At 35.3% G+C, this 23,621-nt stretch overlaps 1 protein-coding gene across 1 annotated transcript; it reads right to left on the bottom strand.

Annotated features, from left to right (window-relative positions):
- Positions 1-2,795: 2,795 nt before the first annotated feature.
- MACC1 (MET transcriptional regulator MACC1) lies at positions 2,796-22,845 on the bottom strand. The gene is given in 7 exon segments (XM_060108776.1): positions 2,796-3,008; positions 15,892-15,969; positions 16,196-16,309; positions 18,979-19,502; positions 19,505-19,914; positions 20,143-21,256; positions 22,731-22,845. Coding segments are annotated over 7 exon segments (2,568 nt in total).
- Between the last annotated feature and the right edge of the window lie 776 nt (positions 22,846-23,621).

Below are 23,621 nucleotides of genomic sequence, written 5' to 3'. Positions count from 1 at the left end.
CAGGACATGAAAGTGTGCTGTATTCATGACTGGCATGAACAGTTAATGACTCACTATTGCTTGCACCTCATTAATTGGCTTTCATATTAAGGCTTTAACAGAAGGAAGTGGAGGATCTGTGGCTTACATAGAAAAATTACTACACTGCAAGCTGAGCACTGAACAAAAATCTCATCCTAATGTATTATTAGGGGAAGAGCCTGAAGAACTGAAAGAACCATCTATGCTTTTTCCAGTTTCGAAATGTTTAAAGAAGTTTTATATTAATGGCTTTTGATGCTTTTAATGATGTCAAGGATGGGATTTAAGTGCCTTATTAATTCCCTTGATTTGCCACCAAATCTTAAAAGGCAATTCATGATTACTGAGCTAATCTTTTCTGATTATGAAAATCCATTATAGGAAGAAAAATATAAAATTCAGAAAAGTGGAAATGATTTATAAAAATTTGAGAATATATTTAAAAGAACAGAATGTTTGGACATGGGTTTAAAATTCCTCTGAAAGGATTTGTTACAAGTTTATAAAATATCTTTGTGTATACTAATATTTAAAGCGTTGTTTCATCCTTAAATTACAGAGATCATGCTGTTCATTTTTTAAACTCTTCTTAAACTTCCCAAGCACAATCACAACAGATGATGCGATAAACCTGAAGTGATTTATTAAATCTTACTGCCTAATCAGCTAGCAAAATCTCTGTCATCTCAGATCTCAGAGCCTGGAAAAACCCAGTTATTAATTCTTTATTATCCTTTCCCGAAATTCTCTGGTTTGCTGATGTGCTAATAAGATTCCAAGAATGTTCTAAAAAAAGAAAAATCACTACTAAAAATGATTATGTTCTGAAGTTACAAATTGTTTTTTTTCTTCTCCCTGAATTCATTTTCAACTAAAATAAATTCTGTCCTTGAATGTGTGTACATAACTCCTTGGGCAGGCTATATTCTCTTATCATCAAATATAAATATTAAAAGCCTTAAAGATCTTAACCCTAATTCAAATTACCTTTGCCAGCATACCAAATACCCCAGGGTGGGTGTATTAAAAGCTCTAAAAATATTCTGCTTTTACTTTTTAGCCAAATGGACATGTTTTATTCAGGATCCCTAAATAAAATCCTTATTCAGCTCATCCACATTACCTTTGAGGATATGTCTTACCTTCCTTCACTGCTTCATCCTTTCCAGCCCTTCATCCTGGCTCCCTGCGTCTCCTGAGCTCTCCTCCTGCCTGAGGGCTTCAGTGCGTTGAGGAACTGCCTCTTCCAACCTCCCCAGACCAGAAGCAGTGTCTAATCTTCCTTCAGGCTCATCATTTCTTTACCAGGGAAAACTTATCTGATCTCCCTGATCTATATGATGTCCCCCAATATCTATATCTCTTAGCTTCCCAGCCTTTCCATTGCAGCTGGTATTGCAGATGCCATTTTAGATTTAACTGTGTATTTTTTTATTATTGTCTCTATCACTTCAGCATAATTGAAGTCAACGATCATGCAGTTTTTCCCCCATTATTAACCTCAAACATCTATGTGTCTGCCACAGAGTAGGTACACACACTCCATCTGTCAACTGAATGCCAATAAATGAATGACTGTCTAAAACACATAAACACTGGCACACGGCAGAGGATTGAACACAGGAGTAAGCGCAGACCATCTCTTTATCAACTCTCCAACAGTTAGCATTTATACTGGCCCAAATTTCTATATCATCTTTGTCTTCCAAAAGCTTTAGAAGACACTCTGGTGCACACAAACACAAACATACATGTGTTTACATGAACACATGAGCATGCACACACACAGTTATCAGTGATTTTGGTGGTTAAGACCATTGCACTAAGCAGTGATAAATAAGGTATTTAAAAAGTAACCCTTGTTTTTAAAAACCTTTGAGAGTTAAAGAACTACTCTGCACTATGATCCTGAAGAAAAAGTCTAAAAGTTAGGCAGGATTAGCTAGGTCTCAAGATGCTGGAGGAAGGTGGTGAAAACTCCAGTTGGTGAGTACAGACAATAGATTTCTGATAAATCATATGTCCCTTCTGGCAGTCTTTCAAGAGATGGTACAAAAGAGCAGTGATCTCCAATGAAAATGAAATCATTACCATTTCCCTATAAGTTTTAATATGCATTTTGATTTTTTTAAACTATATTCCTATGTCCTATGTTTTCTTAAAAATCCAGAACCAAGTTCTGAAAACAGAAAACCTCCTTCACATTGGCTGTAGAGCCCTGAGCATCCTCTCCAGTCCTTAGTTTCTTCACATGAAAAATGGGAATAATGCTGGCAAACACCACTGAGAAATAAAAGCGATCAGGCATAGAAAGCCTGTAGCCCTGTCCCTGGCCAGAGAGTATTGTTTGCTTCTCCTCTCTCCCTACCTGTCTGCTGGCAAAATTCCAGTGTTCAGACTGAGAGTCTCTAGATTATCTGGGTGTCTGTGTGATGTAACTATGTTAGCCGCCATTTGTTTTAACTAAAAGAAATTAAAAGTAACCTTGAAAGGGAGAGAGGGCTTTTCTTTCCCTTCTCAGCAACAAAGCAGCTTAATGTTTGCATTTGAAACATATATAAAAATGCGTATTTGATTATAAAACCCATCCTTGGATTTTGTGTTAGGCTGTGCTTCCACCAGGAAAAAATATTTTTTCAAACATGAAAAAAAGTAATACTTTTCTGAGTTTCTTTCTCTTTCTCACACACACACACACACACACACACACACACACACCCACCTTTATTTTCCTTTCTCCCCCTACTCTCTCCTCCAAAACATACCCTTCAATTCTATACTTCCGCAGAAGTGGAGAATGCAGTTGCTCTCAAAGCCTCTAAAGAATTTACTAGTATTAAAGCTCCAGTTAAATCTCGCCATTGTTTGGTCACAGGGTTTTTCATTCTGTCCAAAGCTGATTGAAGGTCTTGTAACACATCTCTGTAACTATTTCTGTAGTGAGCACTCCAAGTATAGAGAAAATCACAGGCAGGTTTCCACATCATCTATAAAGAAAAAAACATTAAACTGGAGTAGTTTGGAAATAAATCAGAGAGGAAAATAGATGCTTTAAAAAAAGGTTTAAAAGCCTCTTAAAACTTAAAAAGAAAATGGAATACCAATTACATATATACTTATTTAATGTCACAGAAAACATGTTTTAATAACTATCACTCCTCTGTCATATTCCCATGTTTCTAAACCTCAAGATTAAAAAAATAACGACCAGAAGTAGGGCTTTTCTTTTTTTTCTTGATTCATGATCTAAACATTGTTCATTGTCTTCATAGGAATACAAAATTCCTTGTGCAATTTTTTTTATTGTAACAGATGTTATTGCGATAAACTTTTTGCTCTCTGACAGACTTTTAAGGTTAAAATAATAACTCTTTTATTGTTATGTGTCTGTGGAGATCTTTACCATACCACATATAACAAGAAGGAAGTATACAGTATATCTAATGATTTAAGTCATTTTATTTGAGCAAGTCTATAAACAAGGAAAAATGTAGCTTCATGATCAAGTCAAAAGGAAAGCAAAAATATAATTCTCTAATTAAAAAATAATTTAATGATACATTTTAATGACCAAAAGAACGATAGATATTCAATACTTATTATGCTTTCCCTAAGCACCTACCCATACCAATGACCTCATTGTTTCCATAGAAATAAATGTACCCAAAGAGGAACCTCACATACAAGGGTGTATGTAATGGTAACCAAGGCAACCAGGCTCAGAGAGCATAGAGACAAAGACCGACCAAATAAGACAAATTGTGGAATACACACACACACAGACACACACCCAGGTTAAAATACATTTTCTCTAGGAAAACAACAAAATGATCTCTGCACTTGTAATTGGAATATAAACTTTGTTACTTGCTACTTATTTGGGTTCACTAAACTAATTCATTTGTGATTTTATCACTTTCAAAGTGCAGGAACACAGATTGTTAGCTACATATTATACAGAGTTGCCCTCTTAAAACAGAGCCTCAATTAACAGTAATATCACATGATAAAGGGCCTTGGGATATAATCCTTCACCTTCCACTGATATCCCCATATACCCTACAACTGAAGTTAAAAGAATGAAAGACCTAAATAAGGAGTTCTGTTATGTTTCAATTCAATCTATATGGAAGGCTATGCATCAGGCTTAAAGGATAATTTGATGTTATTTATCCAATTAGCATTCCTGGGAAGCCACGAACACTCATATTTTCACCTCTGTAGACAAAGCTCGAGTCTTCAAGGTATTGAATGGAAGATAATTATCAAAGTTAAACCCTATCTATGTGGTCATAATGCAGCAAGAGAAATCATCCCATATTTCTGTATATAAGCTTTATCCTCACCAAGCTGATTTATAAAGAACTGTGAATGAGGTGTTCTCTCATCTATTTTTCTGAATATTCACATTGAAACCAAACCTCCCAAAGAATAAGTCCCACTAATATTCTGCAATGGAAGATGAGTTGAGGCATATTAATAGAGCCTTTTTAGCAGATTCAATCTTGCCTATCACTGCTAAGATGCAAAAAAGCACTGAATGAGTAGATTATTCTGTAGTGAGAATAATCCCGTGACCCACTGTAAAAGCTTTGAGACCTGTATTCTATGTTATATTCATTTAAAATTCCCTGATGCTCAACTAGCTGTTACATTATTTTTCAACTTGTTATATATTGTTTAAAATAATAGTGTTTATAGCTAAAGGCTTCTAAGACTTTATTCTAAGCCCCTTAGTGACTGAGTCTGATAAAAAGATGTATTTGAAGATATTTTATGATAAACAGCAACTGAGAGCATTTCAGTACCAAGATAATGCCACAGTATCACAGAAAACAGATGTCTCTTAAGACTTGCAAACGGGTAATTTACAGGTTGTGCACTACAGTGCAGATTCAAAGTACACACCTTCACTAACTTTCCTGGGTAGAAAAGCTCTGCATCATATATCTTTCTGCAGCACAGTGCATTGCTATGTATAGAAAAGGCCTGAGGCATACTCAGTGATGAAGCAGCCCCTTGCTGCTGTCAGAAGCAGGAAATACACCAAGGTGATATGGGAATTAGAAACTACAGATTCAGAAGTCCAATGATACATTTACCCACTTACTTAGGCAGAGGGCCACATAATCTCCTCAAGTTTGGCAATTTGTAGTGACAGCAGAACAGTATGGTCAGCTCTTGCAATTCAGAGAAATGTGGAAAGATTGCTGAGTCCTGGACCCTAATTAGGACCTCAGAAAGTGTAAAAAGACTTTCCAGGAGTCCTCTGAATTAGTCAGAAATACAAGGAGGCATATTGCTCTACACTCATTGGAGATCCCCTGGAGTCTAAACCATAAGCTACCTAGAAATAGGTACAGTGGCTTTGGGCTAAAAATACTATGGCAATGGTAAACTGCATGATTTGTACTAAAATATGAGCACATGTTGCATCCCATTTTTGCTCCTCTTTGTAGCAAATTAAGCCTGAATATTCCTTCAGTGCAAAATTTGTTCTGCTATATATAACATCATGGGTGGCTCTCAATACAGATGACAGAGAAACACCACTGTAGTACACATACAGTGAAAATATTTGAAATATGTTGTTCATTAATTAATTATTTCACTTATTAAATCAAAATTACCGAGTTACTGCTATAAGGAATTTTGTTACAAAAAGGAATAAAACGTTGATATATAGCAGGGCTCTTGTTTTTAGAAGCTTTAAAGCATGGAAGGGAGATAGATACTTGAACAAACACTGGCCCAATATATGAATAGACAGGGTTTGATACTAAATAATGATTAAGAAAAACTCAAAAATTACTTGCACATTCTAATTCACTGTAAGAATAAAAAAGGATAGTTCCATCAACCGAGAAGCACTATGGTGTAACAGAAAGAAAGATGAGTTTTGATTTCAGAATCCTGGGTTCACATCTGATTTCCATTGGGTATTGGATGGGTCAGTTAGAGTAAATTTATCAACTTATCTGAGCTTTGAATTTTTTAAACTATAAAATATGGATAATAATCTCCATGTCTGTGTCCAAAGTACCTCATGAAGTGTCTGGCATATTGTTTGCATTTAATGCTTTTCAATAGGATACGGTGGAAAGTGGGTACTTTTTGGGTGAGGGAAAGATAAGCAGTCAGATTTTAGCCTTACTGAGTTTGAAGTAAAAAGAGGCTATCTCTTATTTCCAATAAGAAATTGGAATAGAGAGATGATCTCCAGGGAGCAGGCAAGGGTTTAGCGTCACTCGTGCTAAAATGATGGTGAAAAGTATGAGAGTAGAGAAAATGCCAAGGAGGAAAAAAAAGGGATGAAAAATTTAACCTTTAATTAAGTCTACAATTAGGGACCACAACTAAGAAAGAGAAGCAATAAAAGGACGGAGTATCAGAGTAATAGAAAATGAAACAGATTGCTTCATGTTGCAAAAGTTAAGGGCTGATAGTATCCCCCAAAGGACATTCAGTGGTTTGCTGGAGCTGGCTCACACCAGCCTATTGTTCATATAGCCTCCCAATTCCATGTTCAGTGACATCACATTGTAAGATTAAAATCATCCATGTTGGGAGTTTTTACACCAAGGAAATGGGCAAAAGCTATAAGTTAGGGCTTTTCCTCCCTTGAAGAACTTGTAAAACATCTACCAGCATGGCACTCACTGAGGACGTCTCTTTTCTGTTACTTCTTCTGCTACCTCAAACATCAAGTGATGTGGAAACATGAAAGAAAACTGAGAAAATTCAGGATTTTGGCAATTGATAGGACTTTGGTAACCTTGGAGGAGGCAGTTTCAAGAGAGTGGTGGAAGGCAGACTGCAGGAATGAGCAGGTGCCAAGGAACTGGAAGCCACAGAACAAATGGGTCATGTCTGGAATTTGGAAGTTAAAGGAAGAGAGACAAAGCTAGAAGTAGAAGCAGTGGAAAATGAAAGTATGTTTAAAAGGAAAAAGTCTGTATAAAGTAATATTAATTGAAAGGAGAGTTTGGTTTGAATCCTAACTTAGCCAGATGGAGAACTTAGGGTTGTTGAGGACTAGAGAGGTAGCAAACATAACATACTCAAGGAGAAAAGTTAACTTTCTTTAGACAGAAAAGACATAAACACAGACAAACATTAAAATAATTATGGAGTTGGGGCATGTAACTAAGGGGGCAAGTATCAAGAAAAATAGAGAAGGAATGGGTTCAAAAGCATATGTTGTAGTTATTTTCTTGATACACTGATGAAAAATATTAAGAACTACGTTGTCCCTCAATAAGCAAATCTCTGCCAGGCAGAGTAAATACAACTTTTCCTATACTGAGATTGCCTTAACAAAGCCTGATAGAAGTCCAGCTTTCATCAATGCAACAGTCTAATCAGTTGTTTGTCATCCTTTGCAGTATAGATATATGACATTTGGACTCAAGTTCTTAAATACTTACATTTTTCTTCAGCATTTTTTTATTTTCTAAGATCATTCTATTTTCATACTCAGCAAGTGAACATATGTTATCACAGGCAAAGACACAAAAGGTAACTTCCATACATTAATTAACTACAGACTTTATGAAATTATGTCCAAATATACATACACATTAAGGCCACAAGGATTCTAAACTTTTTAATAAATTAAAGAGAAAATGAAATCATTTTCTCTGGAAAAGTTTGAATGAATAAAATGAGTAGAATAAACAATGTTCTTTCCGGAATGATCTAAGTTAAGTCCTCTAAAACTGGAAATGAGTTGTGGACTGCCAAGATCTCTTCCAGGTTTACGTTATCTTATACCTATTCAGTGGTCGAAAAATAGTTCTTCCTCTCTTGCTCAGTGTTATGATTTAATGGAAGATATGCAGAAACGCTGCACTGATGCTTTGACTAATCAAAAGGAAAGCATGCTCTTCAGGGTTTGTTTTTCTTGAATTATTCCTGATCACAAAACAACTTCCATCAGACTTCTCATCTTTATCACAAATATCTGACACACAGGCATCATTCTTGCCCCTTTACTCTTAGCTTTTTGATGTTAACTTCATGGTGTTTATGGGTTCATCTCTGAATAAGAAGCGTGAGGCTAATAAAAGCACAGAGTTATTAATTTCTCATCTATGTGCTTTGATCTCTTTATATAAAGGGCAGCAGCATCAGTAGGCATTTAATCTACCAAAGCTGAGCAGTTTCTAAGCTCCCAGAATTTGTGTAGTAGGAATATGTCTTTGATTTATCTTCCAGATACTAGAGGACAAATAAGAAGGTAAAGGAGCAATGAAAAAGTAATAAGTGGGATGGCAAAAGAAATGAAATGGAATAGAGATTAAAAAAAAAAAAGTTTTCCAAATTTAGAGTGCTTGTTTCCAAAAGCCAATCAGACTCACTAGATAACGAAATGCAACATGAACAAAAGCAATTCAAATTTGAGCAAAGCACTCTATGTCTTTTTTTAGCTCATAAAATATGAATAGTATAAAGAATGCAAGTGGTTTTAACTACCTTTGGATAAATACATTTTGCCACATTAAAGGATTAATAATCCACCTACTTTCCTCGTAAAACGATTGGAGCAATGTTTCATTTTTAAGTACAATTATCTGAAGAAGTATCAAGGCAAATTTGTCTCATTAATGATTATTATATGCATTTTATCTTCAGTGCATCATTTACAGTATCGATGTGGGCCTTCCATCACCTGTAATTGGTAACTACATAAATATTATTGAAGTGAGGTTGCCGTTATCTTTAGAAAAGAAGGGAGACTAACATATCTGGGGTCCCTATTTCCTTAGAAAGGAGACGGTACTGGACTTGGTTAAAACTTGACCTAAGATTTTCTTGGAAAAGTCTCTTTGGGCACAGGCAGCTGTGTTTGCTCTAGAAATAACCACTTGAAACTTCAGGGGTTAAGCATAAGCCACAGGAAGAGAGAGGACTCATTCCTTACTACTGCATCAAAATAGTGTAACATCTTAGGAGAACCTGCTGGCTAAGCTATTCCAACCAATTCTTAATTAGGAAGAGAATACAGGTCACCTGGTTATAAATCCGAGGCCATCTCACTATTGTATTGCAACAAATTTATTTCAGTAGTAAACAGTTTTAATAAATGTTAATTTAAGTCTTAAAATTAGCTGGGCTTTGGTTTTCTGAAATTTCCTATTGTTTGTGATCCCTAACAATAAACCTTAATAAAGAAAAATCTAAAATCGAATTCAAATATTAGTGTCTCTAAATACATTTTTAAATACCTTTGTAATATTTAACCTAATACGATTATTACTTCTATTTGATTTTCAGTGTGGTAATCAGATATATAATGCAGAATTAAACCAAAGATCATAGGAATACAATGTGTTACCCCAATGTATTACACTGTGATATCCTTTTTTCTTTATTCCATCATCTCAAAAAGTGGAGTATGTTTTTGGAATTAAAGATTATAGCACAAAGCATTATAGTACTGTACAAAATAAACAATGATAATCTAAATATTATGTCACTGTGCCAGATCTCTAATACAAACAATGAAGATTTGAGAAATTATTCTATACATTTTACCAATGGTAGATGAATTTCCATATAATACTCTCCCCTTTTTTAAGAAATTATAAATATACTTCTTACTGTAAAAGAACAGCAAACCATAGAATTAAGTACTAAGGCTAGAACTGAGCCGGGCCCAGATACAGAACCAGACAATGCCACATCCCTGTAAGCAGAATCCAGGCATTGCAGTGTGAGTCGGAAAATCAGAAAACCATAAGACTTGAAGGACATTCCTTTTACCTTTTGCAAGAGATATTTTCCAAGGAAAATTAAATGTTGTTAAGCCAGTAAGAAAAAGCTGGTCAGCCAGGATTTTTTTTCTCGTTTTTTCCATGCATTACAATTCTGCCAGTTTCTCAGAAGAGAAGGCTTAAAATCACTGCTGACTTTCCCCTTACCTGCATTCTTTCTATAGTTACTCTCCATCATATTACTAAAAAATTAGTATACCTTATTCCCTTTTCCAAAATCACTCAGTGTCACACAGTTGTCAAATTTACCTCTTCCTCTTAGACAAAATAAATAATAATAAGATAACATATATTTAGCTATTACAATGTGCAAAGCATTTCCCCAAATATTTCACATATATTATCTCACTTAATCCTCCAAACATCTGATGAATACGATAGTATTATTACTATCATTTTACAAAAAATGATTTTTTTACAAAAAAAAAGATTCCTAAAAAAAAGTCAAATGACTTGTCCAAGGTCTTAGGGCTAATAGATGGTAGAGCTGGAACAGAAATCCAGACAAGGAATCTTAACCTCTGCTCTGGCAGTCATTCAAGACTCTCCAAAATATATATATCCAACTGTGTCTCCCCATAATTAATAAGATGCACTCTCTCCTCAAGTCCACATACTCTCCTCAGTGGTCTCTAGAAGTCATTGTATCCAGAAGCACTGAAATCCCTTTCTAGTCCTCTCCAATTATTCAAATGTTACCCATCCTTCAGGACTAGGATGTGCCCTCTGACAGCTCCTGCCTCTTTGATCTTCGTTTAGTTAACTCTGAAAGGATTTATCATCAGCAGAGCAAGAGAATAACTGTGTGTAAAACAAACCTGGATTTAAATCCTAGTTCTGTCACTTAACAACCATGTAATTCTCGATAGCTTACACAAATGCATTCACTCTCAGTTTGCATATCTGTAAAAACAGGATGGTTCTAATGTCTTCCTTACAAACTTTGTTAAAGTAAGTGAGATATTGCAAAGAAAATGATCATAATAATTAGATGACACACAGTAAATATGCAATAAATTGCAACAACTATTATCATTCTCATTAGTTATATTTACTTATTTCAGCATCTAATCATATACTTGTTTAAGATATAACAATTCAAATATTAACAGTTTATCCCAATTCCCATGACAAATGAAACTTGGCTTTAGAGAAAAAAAATCATATTTTTCATTCTGTTTGTGTTTGTTGTAGCTCCTAGGGATGCTGAGAACTGATAATGCTGAGAACTGATAATCCCAGAAAACAAGTCAATTGTATGGATTAATTTAATACTGAAAGCAAGGATACAGAGGCAAGATTCTAAAAAAGTAGGAAGAACTCCATATAGAAGTTTTATTCACCTATAAAAGTACTAATAAAATTAGCTGTTTGAGGATTACCTACTTTCCCATTTTTAATCTAGACTTAGAATAAAGTGCTCTGAACACTACAGCTGTCAGTTAGAGAATGAGGAGGGAAAAGATTGTAGCTAGAAGTTAGAACAGAGAATTAGGTCCTCACTGATTAAGTACAGATGGCAAGAAGACATAAATATATCTTGCTGGTTACAGCTGTCTATAGGTGAGTGGTTTCTGAGACGAAAAAATATTACAATTAGGAATGTTCACTTCATTGGGCTTTCATAGGGAGGATGGCCCATTCTGGTAAGTCAAATAAGAAATCAGCCTCAACAGGTTTATTGGAGCCCAGTGGGCATTGGTAGTAGGTAATTTAAAAGGGGAAGTGAACCCTGAGTGTCCTTAGTGAATAAATGTCCATATTGAATAAGAGGGAAAGAGCATAATCTTTATTGTTAGTCAGGGAACCAAGGTGAGAGAGTTGCTAGGGAAGTTATTATCATATATGGTAATAATCTCCAGAAGGTTAAGTAAAGAGTACCTAATTTAGGCCTGTGAATATCTTGGTCCTGAAATCCCCAGCACTTCCACTTGTAAAATACAACTTTTTTTTTTTTACAACTGCTTTTAAAATGCGCTATTTTTCTAATATTTTAATGATACCTATTTTTTTAAATTAAAGCTCAGAAAAATTCCAATGAATTTTTACTAACTTTCACAGGAAAACCTTGGCAAGAGTTAAACATCTTTGTATAAGCATAGATTTTTTCCCAAAAGAAATACTCTGAAAAATATGTTTTGCTTATAATCATATTCCAAGTTTTATAATTTTGCTTTCACGTAGGAATTACAATGTCATCAGAAAATTTCTTAAAATTTTCTTAAAATTTTACTTACAGAGATGGTTAATTTAAAAGTGTTGTTCTCAGAAGTCTCCAGAGAGAGACTTTTTTTCATCTTAGAAAAGAATAAGGGAAAGCGGCGGGGTGGTGGTGTGATGAATTGGGCGATTGGGATTGACATGTGTACACTGATGTGTATAAAATTGATGACTAATAAGGACCTGCTGTATTTAAAAAATTAAATTAAATTAAAAAAGAAAAGAATAAGAAGTGGTCAGAAGTACTGAAGAAAAATCTGACATACTATTAATAATCCATTCTTTAATTGGCTGAAGCTTGATGAAGATGTTGAGGCAAATTTTGATAGTATCCTATCATAGCTTGAAAAAAGAAAAAAGTGAAATGAGTTGCTTAAACTCCCCATCCTAACCGTAACTCCCAGCTCTGCCACTCAGCCACTATATTGGATTTGGACTGGATGGTCAGAGTGTAACAGTTAAAGTGCAAGGACCCCAAAGTCAAGGTTTGTGCTCCAAACCTTGTTCCATGACTTCCTAGCTATGCATGTTTGAGCAAGTTACTTAGCCTCCCTACAGCTTAGATAACATTAGTGTCTGCCCCACAAGTTTTTGTTGAAAGGATTAAATAAGTTAATTTTTGAAATGTTACTGGAATAGTGCTTGGCACAGAGTAAGTGCCAGATAACTATTAGATAAAATAAAAATAGAACAAAGGAAAAAGGGAGAAGTTGAAAAGCAAGGAAAGTGAGTGAAAAGAACCTGATTGTAGACATTGGCACACATAGGAGGAAATTCTCTAAATTTGTGCCCACTGAGGAAGTGAGATAAAGGAAATAAAAGCAGCATGGGAACCACAAGAACTTGTTATCTCTCTGCCCCAATTTCAATTCCCTCCCTCTGTACACCCTACCCAGAACTAATATAAGTATGTTTTGAAATCAACTGCTTAACTTGTAAATTGATCATATTCAAGAATCATCTCCTTCCTAGGAGAAAAATATTGTACAACTATTTTTTTTTCAGAGAGATGGAAATCAGCATATATTTACCCTTTACTTTACATGGCCTAAAAGGTTAAGATTCTCATAGATTATTTGGAATAGCTTCAGGCCAATATGCCGTGAATTATTTTCTAAACATTTAACAATATGCATCAAAGTGATGATTGTTAGTGTTAATCCCAATAGATTGAACAATAGCCCCTAGAAAGACACATAGGGGCTTTCCTTTCTGCTTCTGAGTGTTTATCAGCCTCAGGCGTAGACTTAGTCATTTGTGATTTGGGCTGTGCAAAAGTAAATAAAGGAAAAGCAGCCTGTTTGTTGGCCTCCATGAAGATTCCAGGGAGGACAAACTGTAAACAACCACAATCAGAGAGAAGTTGGATACTTAACAAAAAACTCTTTGATAAATAACACTTTGATAAACAACTCTAAATAAAACCTTTTTAAAAACAGAGCTTATTAAGAAAAAAATAAGTCCTGATTTCAATTAGACAAAGTTTTTTAAAAGATTTTTTTTTAGAGCCGTTTTAGGTTCACAGCAAAATTGAGAGGAAGGTATAGAGATTTCCCGTTTATGCCCTGCCCCCCCCACATGCACAGTCTCCCCATTATCAACATCCTTCACCATGGTGGTATATTTGGTACAAATGATGAATCTACACTAATATATCATAATCACTCAAAGTCCATAGTTTACTCTAGGGTTGACTCCCAGTGTTGTACATTCTATGAGTTTGAACAAATATAAAATGTTATGTATCCATCATTATGGTATCAAATTGAGTATTTTCACTGCCCTAAAAATCCTCTGTGCTCTGCTTATTTATCCTTCCCTCCCAACCCCTGACAACCACTGATCTTTTCACTGTCTCCATAGTTTTAACTTTTCCAGAATGTCATATATTTGGACTCCTACAGTATATAGTCTTTTCAGATTGGGTTCTTTTGCTTAATAATGTGCTCTTAAGGTTCCTCCATGTCTTTTCATGGCTTCATAGCTCATTTCTTTTTAGTGCTGAATAATATTCCATTGTCACACAATATTCCATTGTACCACAGTTTATTTATCCATTCACCTACTGAAGGACATCTTGGTTTCTTCCAGGTTTAGTAATTACGAATAAAGTTGCTATAAACATTCATGTGCAGGTTTTCGTGTGGACAAAAGTTTTTAATTCCTTTGGATAAATACCAAGGAACATGACTGATGGATCATATACCAAGAGTATGTTTCATTTGCCAGAAACAGCCAAGGTGCTCCAAAGTGATTGTATATTCCCACCAGCAATGAGTGAGGGTTCCTGTTACTCCATATCCTCAACAGTATTTGGTGTGGTCAGTGTTCTGGTGGCCACTCTAATAGGTATGTAGTGGTATCTCAATTACACAATTTTTTAGGCAGTTAACTAAAATATCAGAGTAGCGTATCACGTACAGTACTGTTCCTTTTTTATTTCTTAAAGATTTCTCATTTTTAGCTCATTCAGTAAAAACTGATCTGTAGGTTGTAATGCCCTTCTTAGTATATAGAGATAAATGTAATCTATGCAGAGGAAATATGGCTTCAGCCTTTGGCTAGTCGTGGCTAAAGAATCTTGTTTAGAGACTCAGGTTTCAGGAAACCAGAAGCCAGCCTGCTGAGACTTCCACTGTAGCTGCTAGAATTCAACTAACTTGATTTGACTCTTGACCCTTCATGGAAAAGGTTGTCTTGACCTGCACACCCAGCTGACATAGTTACTTCAAAGTAAGAAAATTTTCTCAAGAAATTAATACCCAGTTCTATGCTCAAAAAGGAAGTAGAGAATACAGCTTTTGCCCCCTATCATGTCATCATCTAACTAGAGAGATAATCTTTCCTTAATTGAAATATCTTGAAAATGTTTACACTCATGTGAGAGAAAGATACAGAACATTTTATATGTGCTCATCACTGGAATATTTTTATTTAAGTCAATAAAAACTGATTCACATTTCTTTATGGTATTAAATAGAGAAAATATTTATCTAACTTACACCTAATAGTATATCTTTGTTTTAATATTAATAAAAATTTTGCATTTTAAATATTTACTTTGTTCTACATGCTGTCATTCTGTATTTGATGTCTATAGTTATTGTATGCAAAATTGTAAAGGAGATAATGCTCGTAGATATCTCTAGCTATCATTACCAATGAACCCCACACCATCTACTCTCTTAATGCTTTTTGTCACCAAACATTATTTACCACCAATGACTAAGTCTGTGCCTGAGGCTGATAACTACTAATTATTATGTCCTTTTTCCTTGTCATGACTGGGCCCCAACTCTTCCCTTCAAAGTTTATCTGTTCTCTGCCTCAAGTTATTATAGCCCTACATACTAACTGCCTATTTAATTTGGTCAATTTATTTGATAAAAGGCCATGGAGATATGCAATCCAATAGGAGAAACATCAGTATATTTTAAAGGCTCTTAATACCTTTAAAGAGTGATGTATGTATATTTCAGATAATATCAATGGTTATAGGGGCAGTGACTTCAGTTAGTGGATCCTCTAGGACAATCAATCCACGTATGCAGGGCACTCTTGATTGTATTTGATTTCCCTGGTCTGCAGTTTTTCACTATTTAGACAAATAGAAATCTTACCTCTACAGCAACATCTCCAGCTTTTCCTTGGTGAGGAATTTCATATGCCTCCATCTGTCGCTTTGTGAGTCGTACTAATTTTTTTTGTGTGTGTGTGTGTGGTACGTTTAGACAAATAGAAATCTTACCTCTACAGCAACATCTCCAGCTTTTCCTTGGTGAGGAATTTCATATGCCTCCATCTGTCGTTTTGTGAGTCGTACTAACTTTGTGTGTGTGTGTGTGTGGTACGTTTAGACAAATAGAAATCTTACCTCTACAGCAACATCTCCAGCTTTTCCTTGGTGAGGAATTTCATATGCCTCCATCTGTCGCTTTGTGAGTCGTACTAACTTTTTGTGTGTGTGTGTGTGGTACACGGGCCTCTCACTGCTGTGGCCTCTCCCGTTGCGGAGCTCCCAACGGAGGCTCCGGACGCGCAGGCTCAGCGGCCACGGCTCACAGGCCCAGCCGCTCCGCGGCATGTGGGATCTTTCCAGACCGGGGCACGAACCCGTGTCCCCTGCATCGGCAGGCGGACTCTCAACCACTGCGCCACCAGGGAAGCCCGAGCCGTACTAACTTTTCAGCTAGTTTCCTCCAGCCTTTTCCAAGCTTGACAGCTGAAGTCAGAATAGCAGCCTCTTGGATGATATGTGCTACTAATCCCTGGCAATCAATCTTCAACAGAGCCTGCAGCAACAATTGCATGTCATAATTAAAAGCAACTAATTTGAGCTTTTTTCTATAAATTAAATTTGTCATTACATATCCTAGAAACTGGCATCCTTTTTCTCACCACACATATATTTGAATTTTCTAAAATTCAGAGTTGATTTACTTTTTAAGCAAATCCAACAAGCAAAGTACAGAGACCACAACTAGACCAGAATTAGGGGAGATTTAGGACTAACTCATTAACTAATTATAGGGGCTTGGGTAAACCACTGAACTAATATATTTCTTAATATCCTTAATTACAAAAGGAAGAAGTTGAATTAGCCGCTTCCAAAGATACCCTGAGGTTCTAGCAGTCAATAATTTATCAACCCAGGGATGATTATTTACTATATGAACAGTAATTACTTTCCTTACCAGAGGACTGGCTACAGGATTTCTATAGCGTGAGCACACAGTTGCTGGTAAACATTATTCTAATTTTTTTAATCAAAATGTGATTTAAAACTTCCCAGAATCATGTGTATTGCATAAAAATGAAACACTCCGACAACCTTATTGTTATTTATGACTTAAAAAAAATTTACTCTCTCCCTTCACCACCAGTGTAGTTTTGCTAAATTTAAATCTCAAGGTATCAAATATAAAACACTGAGGTTTCAACAATGCACAGTGGAAAATCTTCAGACTCTTTCTTCCATAATTAAGCATCTGAGCTTTGTCAGTCACCATGCATGTTTTAAAACAAGTCTATGAGTTTCTCTTTTGCCTTGAATATATTTTTAAAGTACGAGATTAGATTTACCTATCTCTTTTGTGTTCAAATAAAAATGTTTGGTAGCCCTTCATCATTTAATGGCACTTAAAAGCTTTATCATTACGAAACAATAAGTAAAAATGAATTACCAAGTAAGTACACTTACTATGCAAATAAAGTTTCAAGGGGTAGCCTCTATACAATATGCTTCATTGTCTTCTGGTCAGATAGCCAGGTTTTAGCGCTTTCCAATCAGAAATTCTGAAGCCTCCACTGAGGCAAAGTATAAAATTTTAGGAACTACTCCCTTGAATGAGCTCTCCACCAGCACTGTCTAGTTAGTCACCAAAGCTACTCAATTATCATACACCAACACAGAGCAGGTGTAACCAGGTTTAAACTTTCAGATCATTTGGCCAATATAAACTTTTTTGCCACTAAGAGAAACAAGAAAGCAATTTTCAATTCAGACTTTCATGGCTCCATGCAGAACATGAGCTATGAGAGGTAATGAGCTATTGTAAAATGCATGTGCAGCTTCAACCAGGTAGATCAGCCAATGACTGTAAATGGCCTGGGTTAAGTGAGAATGCAGCACACCATCATAAAACCACCTATTTAACAATCAGATATTGGGCTTTAAAAATTCATCCCTTACAGTATCACTGTAGAAACAGAAAAATAACAGAAGGAGAGGAATTGTTTTATATATATAGTTCTTTATTATATAAATTATTGTTAACATCACAGAATAAATTTCTCTCCAAAAATTTCTCTCCTCCTTTTGCACTTTGGTTAAAACTTTGCTCCTCTACATGAACCTGCCTCATCTATGTGAAGATCTACATCTCTTACAGAGCACCAGCTTTGCAGTTATAGTGATATTGACTACACAGCAACATACGTACTCAAACAGATATTTTTACACACACGCATGCATTGTTAATACCTTTGTTTCAGGAAGACATAGTGGTTTTACGTGTGGCTTTGGAACCAAAACGGTTTCAAATCCCATCTCTGATACTAACCAACTGTCAGAACTTGGGCAAGTTGCCCAACCGCCCAAGACTCAGTTTCCTCTATTTGAAGATGAAGATACTAACTAGACTTACCCCATAAAGTGGTTAAAATGACTAAATGAGAGAGCATGTATAGAATGTTGGGGACAGTGCCAAACACATAGAGAACCCTAGAGAAGCGGTATGTCTCATTATTATTATTTATAAAGTCACATTTTAGCCATTTTTAGAAATAATGCTCTTGATTTTTTTTTTACTTTTATAAAATACTGAATTTCTACATTTAAGGCAAAATAGTTCTTCATCTTTTTTATAGATCCCTGCTGAGCCTTACACTGGGGTGAATGCTATGTTGAAAAAAAAAAGAATCCTAAGAGTCCTATTAAAACATGAAGATTAAGAAGGGAATTAGCAATATCATTTTTGGATTGTGATGCATTGCATACAGAGAATATTAAATTGCTAAAGTTAAAGACATTGGTGATATGTCTAAAAAACACTAAAAAGTGAACCTATACCAATGGCCAAGTTAACTAGCTTTGTTTCAGTTTGTTCTTATTTACTTTCATGTAATTGGAGCTTCTCTGATATTTTAAGAGCTATCTAAATATTTGAAAAAGGAAAAGAAGGCATCTCTTAACTGTTATGCTCTAGCACAAACAGAATCTTTAATCTTCCATTAAAGGATGATCCTTGGGGGCCTAGTTTCTGGGAAAATCACAATTGAATGTCAAATCTAAGAAACCAGTTATATGATCTTGTAGGCAAAGCTTTATATTTGCTGCAAAGTGACTTCAATTTACTTGAGACTGCTGAGAATTTTTTAACTACTCTCATATGTTTACTTATAAATATTGCCAATGAAGTTCTCTATGGTAAATAAATTACTGTGAACAAGCAATACTCACCACAGTAAGTTCATAAAGAAGCTTCCTGGTATTTCTATCTGCATGACAATCTTCCTTTAACTTCTTTACAACATAAGAAACTTTTTCTGATTCTTTGTCTGCTTGTATTCAATCAAAATCTTCCAGTGCCAGATGTGAGTAACCTAGGACATCAGCTAAAACTTTCCAATCATAAACTTTTTCTGACACCAAGGTCAATACAACTGAGTAGATGTAAGTCAGTTTTTTAAGAGGCAGGGTAATTTGTTCAAGAAGATTCCTGGTTTTGAAGACATTATCTGACATAGACATTACTTGTTCCTTTGCAATCACCTTGACATTTTTGCAATGTAAAAGTCCAATCCTACCTCTCAGGACTCCCATATACCATTCTTTCACTTTGGACCATCCAATGGCTTTTACTTTACCTTTTCCAAGAAGAGCTACTGTGTCCCCTTTGAAATATTCAAGTAAGTAGTCAATCTTGCTTTGTGTTAGCACTGTCTTCAGGGTTACCCCATAGTTGGCAAAGTTCAAATTTTTGTTTGAAATGTAGGATATTTAACATGCACTGTTGGTAATAAAGGAGCAGACTTGATTTCCTTCTCCTTCTGCAAATCACCTGGAAGATTTGAGAGGCTTTTTAGGTTTGGGGCTGGATCAGGTGTAGTAATAAAGAACTGTGTAACTGGTCTACCATTGGGAGGCTCCACCTGAACACGGAAAACAAACAAGTGCATTTCTCTGGAGTCAGCTAAAGAGAATAAAAATTGTTGATGAACTACTTGACCTGATTACAACTGCTTTTGTTTAATTTCTTTCCCTTTTCCTTCTACCTTTACTTCAAAATCAGGATCACATGAAAAGACAGAAATACTTAAATCTTATGGCTTTTCAAGTAGGAAGGAATGCTTCCTGCAGAGCTGAAACACAACTGGAGATGCGTTGTTTCCCACCCTTTTTTCTTTCTTTCTTTTTTTTTTTTTTTTGCAGTACGAGGACCTCTCCACAATGAGAGAGTTGTGGCCTCTCCCTCTCCCGTTGCGGAGCACAGGCTCCGGACGCGCAGGCTCAGCGGCCATGGCTCACGGGCCCAGCCACACCGCGGCATGTGGGATCTTCCCGGACCGGGGCACGAACCTGTGTCCCCTGCATCGGCAAGCGGACTCTCAACCGCTGCGCCACCAGGGAAGCCCCCTACCCTTCTTAATATCAGAGATTGTAAGCCTTCCTGGCATATAACTATGTCCACAAACTGTGAAAATAGCAGAGAAACTGGGATGGATATATTTGGGCCCATAAATTCCAACTGAGGTGGTTTTGTGGATATAATCCCAAATGGTGGCAGCTGGTGGCTGAGTACCTTTAGTTTGTGCAGCAACCACTAGACACATCGCCTGACTCAAGTCTACTAGCTTGACTTGGATGGTGTCTTTATAAATGTAGCAGTTGTTTAATACTTTGAAAGGGCCTTCTTTACCCAGGCTGTGAAAACACACCACTTCTGTCATGACTTGGCTGAAAGGATCCTCTTTCAATTCCGCTCCAATTTTCATCTCCAGCAAAATGGCTTCCATTGTGTTAAGGTTACCTAACATGATGTCCAACAGTGGGCTTACAGTGCATGAAAGATCATGGTTAAGCATCTGTGGAGGATCTAGAAAAGCCCTTAGAGATACCTCTTGGTATTCTCCCACAGCTACATGGCCTTGGGGCACATGAACAGTGATATCTGCTTCAGGTAATTGTACTGACCCTCCCTGGTAGTTTAATTTGCAAACTATTGTAGTCTCTGCAACTTGTGTTTGGGCCCATCCAGGACTCTGATTAATTATATTCAAATTTAGGCAGGAGCGGGCCAGGTGGTGTTGACTTAACCAAGCCATTTTATAAGCCTCTCAATCATTTTGAAGCCATTTTAAGTCTTGTTCTAAGATCTGGTCGGAGTTATGTATATTCTGATGGGCATGTGCTGTGTCATCTAAAATGTCCAAAAGTTCTGAAACACTTTTAGATCTTTCAGATTTCCTTGAAGAAGACTGCCTAAGCCACTGATGCACGTCAAGTTCATCACCGGAAGAAACAAAAGAATTTCCAGTTTCTATTTCTCTAAAAAAAAGAAAAGGATCTTCCTTCAAGATGGAAATATTATCTCTCTTCTGGTTATTTCTTAGCTGAATTATGTCATCCAAAAATGGGTTAGATGCAGACAGTTCATTCCAGAATGGATTCATAGCATTGGAAGCACTATTGCCATGAAGTGTGATATCATCGGGCCAATTGAGAGGCAAACCTGGGTCTGGTTGTTATTTAAACAAAAACAAAGAAAAACAAAGATGAAGTGGCATTCTGAGATATAACCAAGATTAATTTTTATTATAGCTTAAAAATTCAAGAGTTTTTCTTTGCTTTTTGATCTCCAGTCTAATAAATACTACAAAATTAATGTTAAATTTGGTCAAATTTTCATGTTGTGAGGAAAGAGAAATTGTTCTACCAGATTATTTGACCATATGTAATGTTACTTTATCTTAAGACATTATGATTTATAAACAAATGTTTAGCAATTTAGATAATAATCATTTAACACATCTTCTTGAAAATGATCCAGACTACAAACATTTATGCCTTGTTTTATATTTCATTTTCATGAAAGAATACCTCTGAACAAACAGAATAATTGGTCAATTATCCAGATTTTTCTAAACATTGAATGGTTGGTCTCATTACATCTAAATTATCCATTTAATGTTTTTCTTTTCTGATAATAGTCAATATGTAAAAAAAATCAAATATATCTGTGAACAGCTAAAATAATTCGTTAAAAATAATATGCTGAACTAGACAATCATGGATTTCTTATTTTCTGATAACTTCATAATGATAAATTTTAATAACATTAAATTTTTTCATGAAAAATGAACATTTCATGAAAATAAACATTGAAAAAATAGACCACCATTAGATTTACTACTTGAAGGGATTCACTGAGCTTCTTCAAGTTTAAAATGGCAAAGAACAGGCTTATTACCACTGTAAAATGGAAACACGTTACTTTGAAAAGTGGGTATTTTAAGGATCAGCAACACATTAAAATACTTATATATCAACTATAATGAATTTCTATATATCTCAAAATTTTTGAATTTTTTTATGTTTAGAGCAACTTATACGTGGTCATTTTGCAATAAATATTGATAATGATTCTGTGGACTTTGTGAAGCTGGTGCTGCTTTAGAGAAAATGAAAGCTAAAATAGAAAAATGAGTTCAAGTAAGCTTTCAGACTTTTTTTATTTAGTATATATAGAACTATACATTGATTGAAATGAGCTTTAAGTGTCATATATTAAAAATCAGAAGATGCGTTTTGAAAAATAAATGTTGCATTTCTTTTATTTTTACACTTTTCTTCAAACCCAGTTCCATCGAACTCTCTTAAAACTTACTTTTTCTCTGAGAATCTATTCAATTCTTTTATACTGTATTTTATTAGCCCACTCCAACATACAGAGATCTCTTTAACCCCAAAATTCATTATATTTACTGCAATATACCACTCATTTAATAATTAGTTTTTGTCTCCTCATAATATTTATTATATGTTGTTTGACTATTTTATTTTCCTCATCTTTTTAATGATAGTTTAAGTATATCCATGGTAAAGTTTAGATTTTACCATTCTTTTTATCTTCTGTAGCACTTTTCAGAGGTAGTTCTCCAATAATTAGTGGTGGTGGAGGAAAAAATTACAATAATTATAAATTTTTGTACCAGTAATACTGCAATTTTTTGAGGATTTTGGGGCTTCCATGTCAAACAAATTTCCTTCAGATGTACTTCGTGAAATTCCTCCTGACCAAAAATGGGCTTTTTCACTGGTTAACATTATTTCACCTACAAAGTAAATATAATATATATGTGTACATATATATATATATATATATATATATATTTCTTGTAAGAATACATAAACAGGTTGGCACAGAAACCAAACTCAAAGTAATCCACATATTTAAATAGAAAACTGCATATAAAAACACTCTGCATAGGTCCTCTACTTTTGATAGGATGCTGGACTAGATATCCTGAAATAGGTATTATTACTTCATTGAAAAATCCTCAGATCCTGGATTAATACCAACAAGCAAACCTAGAAATACATTAGTGATCCTATAAAAAAAAAGTAATAATGAAAATCCCAAGGATAACAATAAGAATAGTAAGTTGAAACTTCAATCAATAGGCATTCCTTGTTTGGTGATTGGAAGTCTAAAAATCACAAAACTGGAAATTCTCCCCAGATTCTTCTATACATTTAATGCAGTTCAAGAAAAATCACATATTATGTATATGTGTTTGTAACTTAGGCTTTTTAAAAATTATGTAGAAAAGCAAAGGGCTGTTCAAGACAAACCAGAAGAAGAACACGATAGAAGTTATGTGTGCTGCCAGATATCAGTATTTATTATAATTTGTGCTAAGTAAGACAATGTGGATTTGGAACAGAAATAGACTAAGGACACACAATACCCCTAGAAATAGACCCACCCTCACATGAAAACTGAATATATGGCAGAGGTAGCCAGGCAGAGCAGTGTGGAAATAGATTATTCAATAAACAGTGGTGGTACAATTGGTTGTCCATGCTGAAAAAACTTACAT

This window comes from Mesoplodon densirostris, chromosome 9, assembly GCF_025265405.1.
Source record: "Mesoplodon densirostris isolate mMesDen1 chromosome 9, mMesDen1 primary haplotype, whole genome shotgun sequence".
Lineage (NCBI taxonomy): Eukaryota > Metazoa > Chordata > Mammalia > Artiodactyla > Ziphiidae > Mesoplodon > Mesoplodon densirostris.
This window is presented reverse-complemented; position numbering and strand designations above follow the sequence as displayed.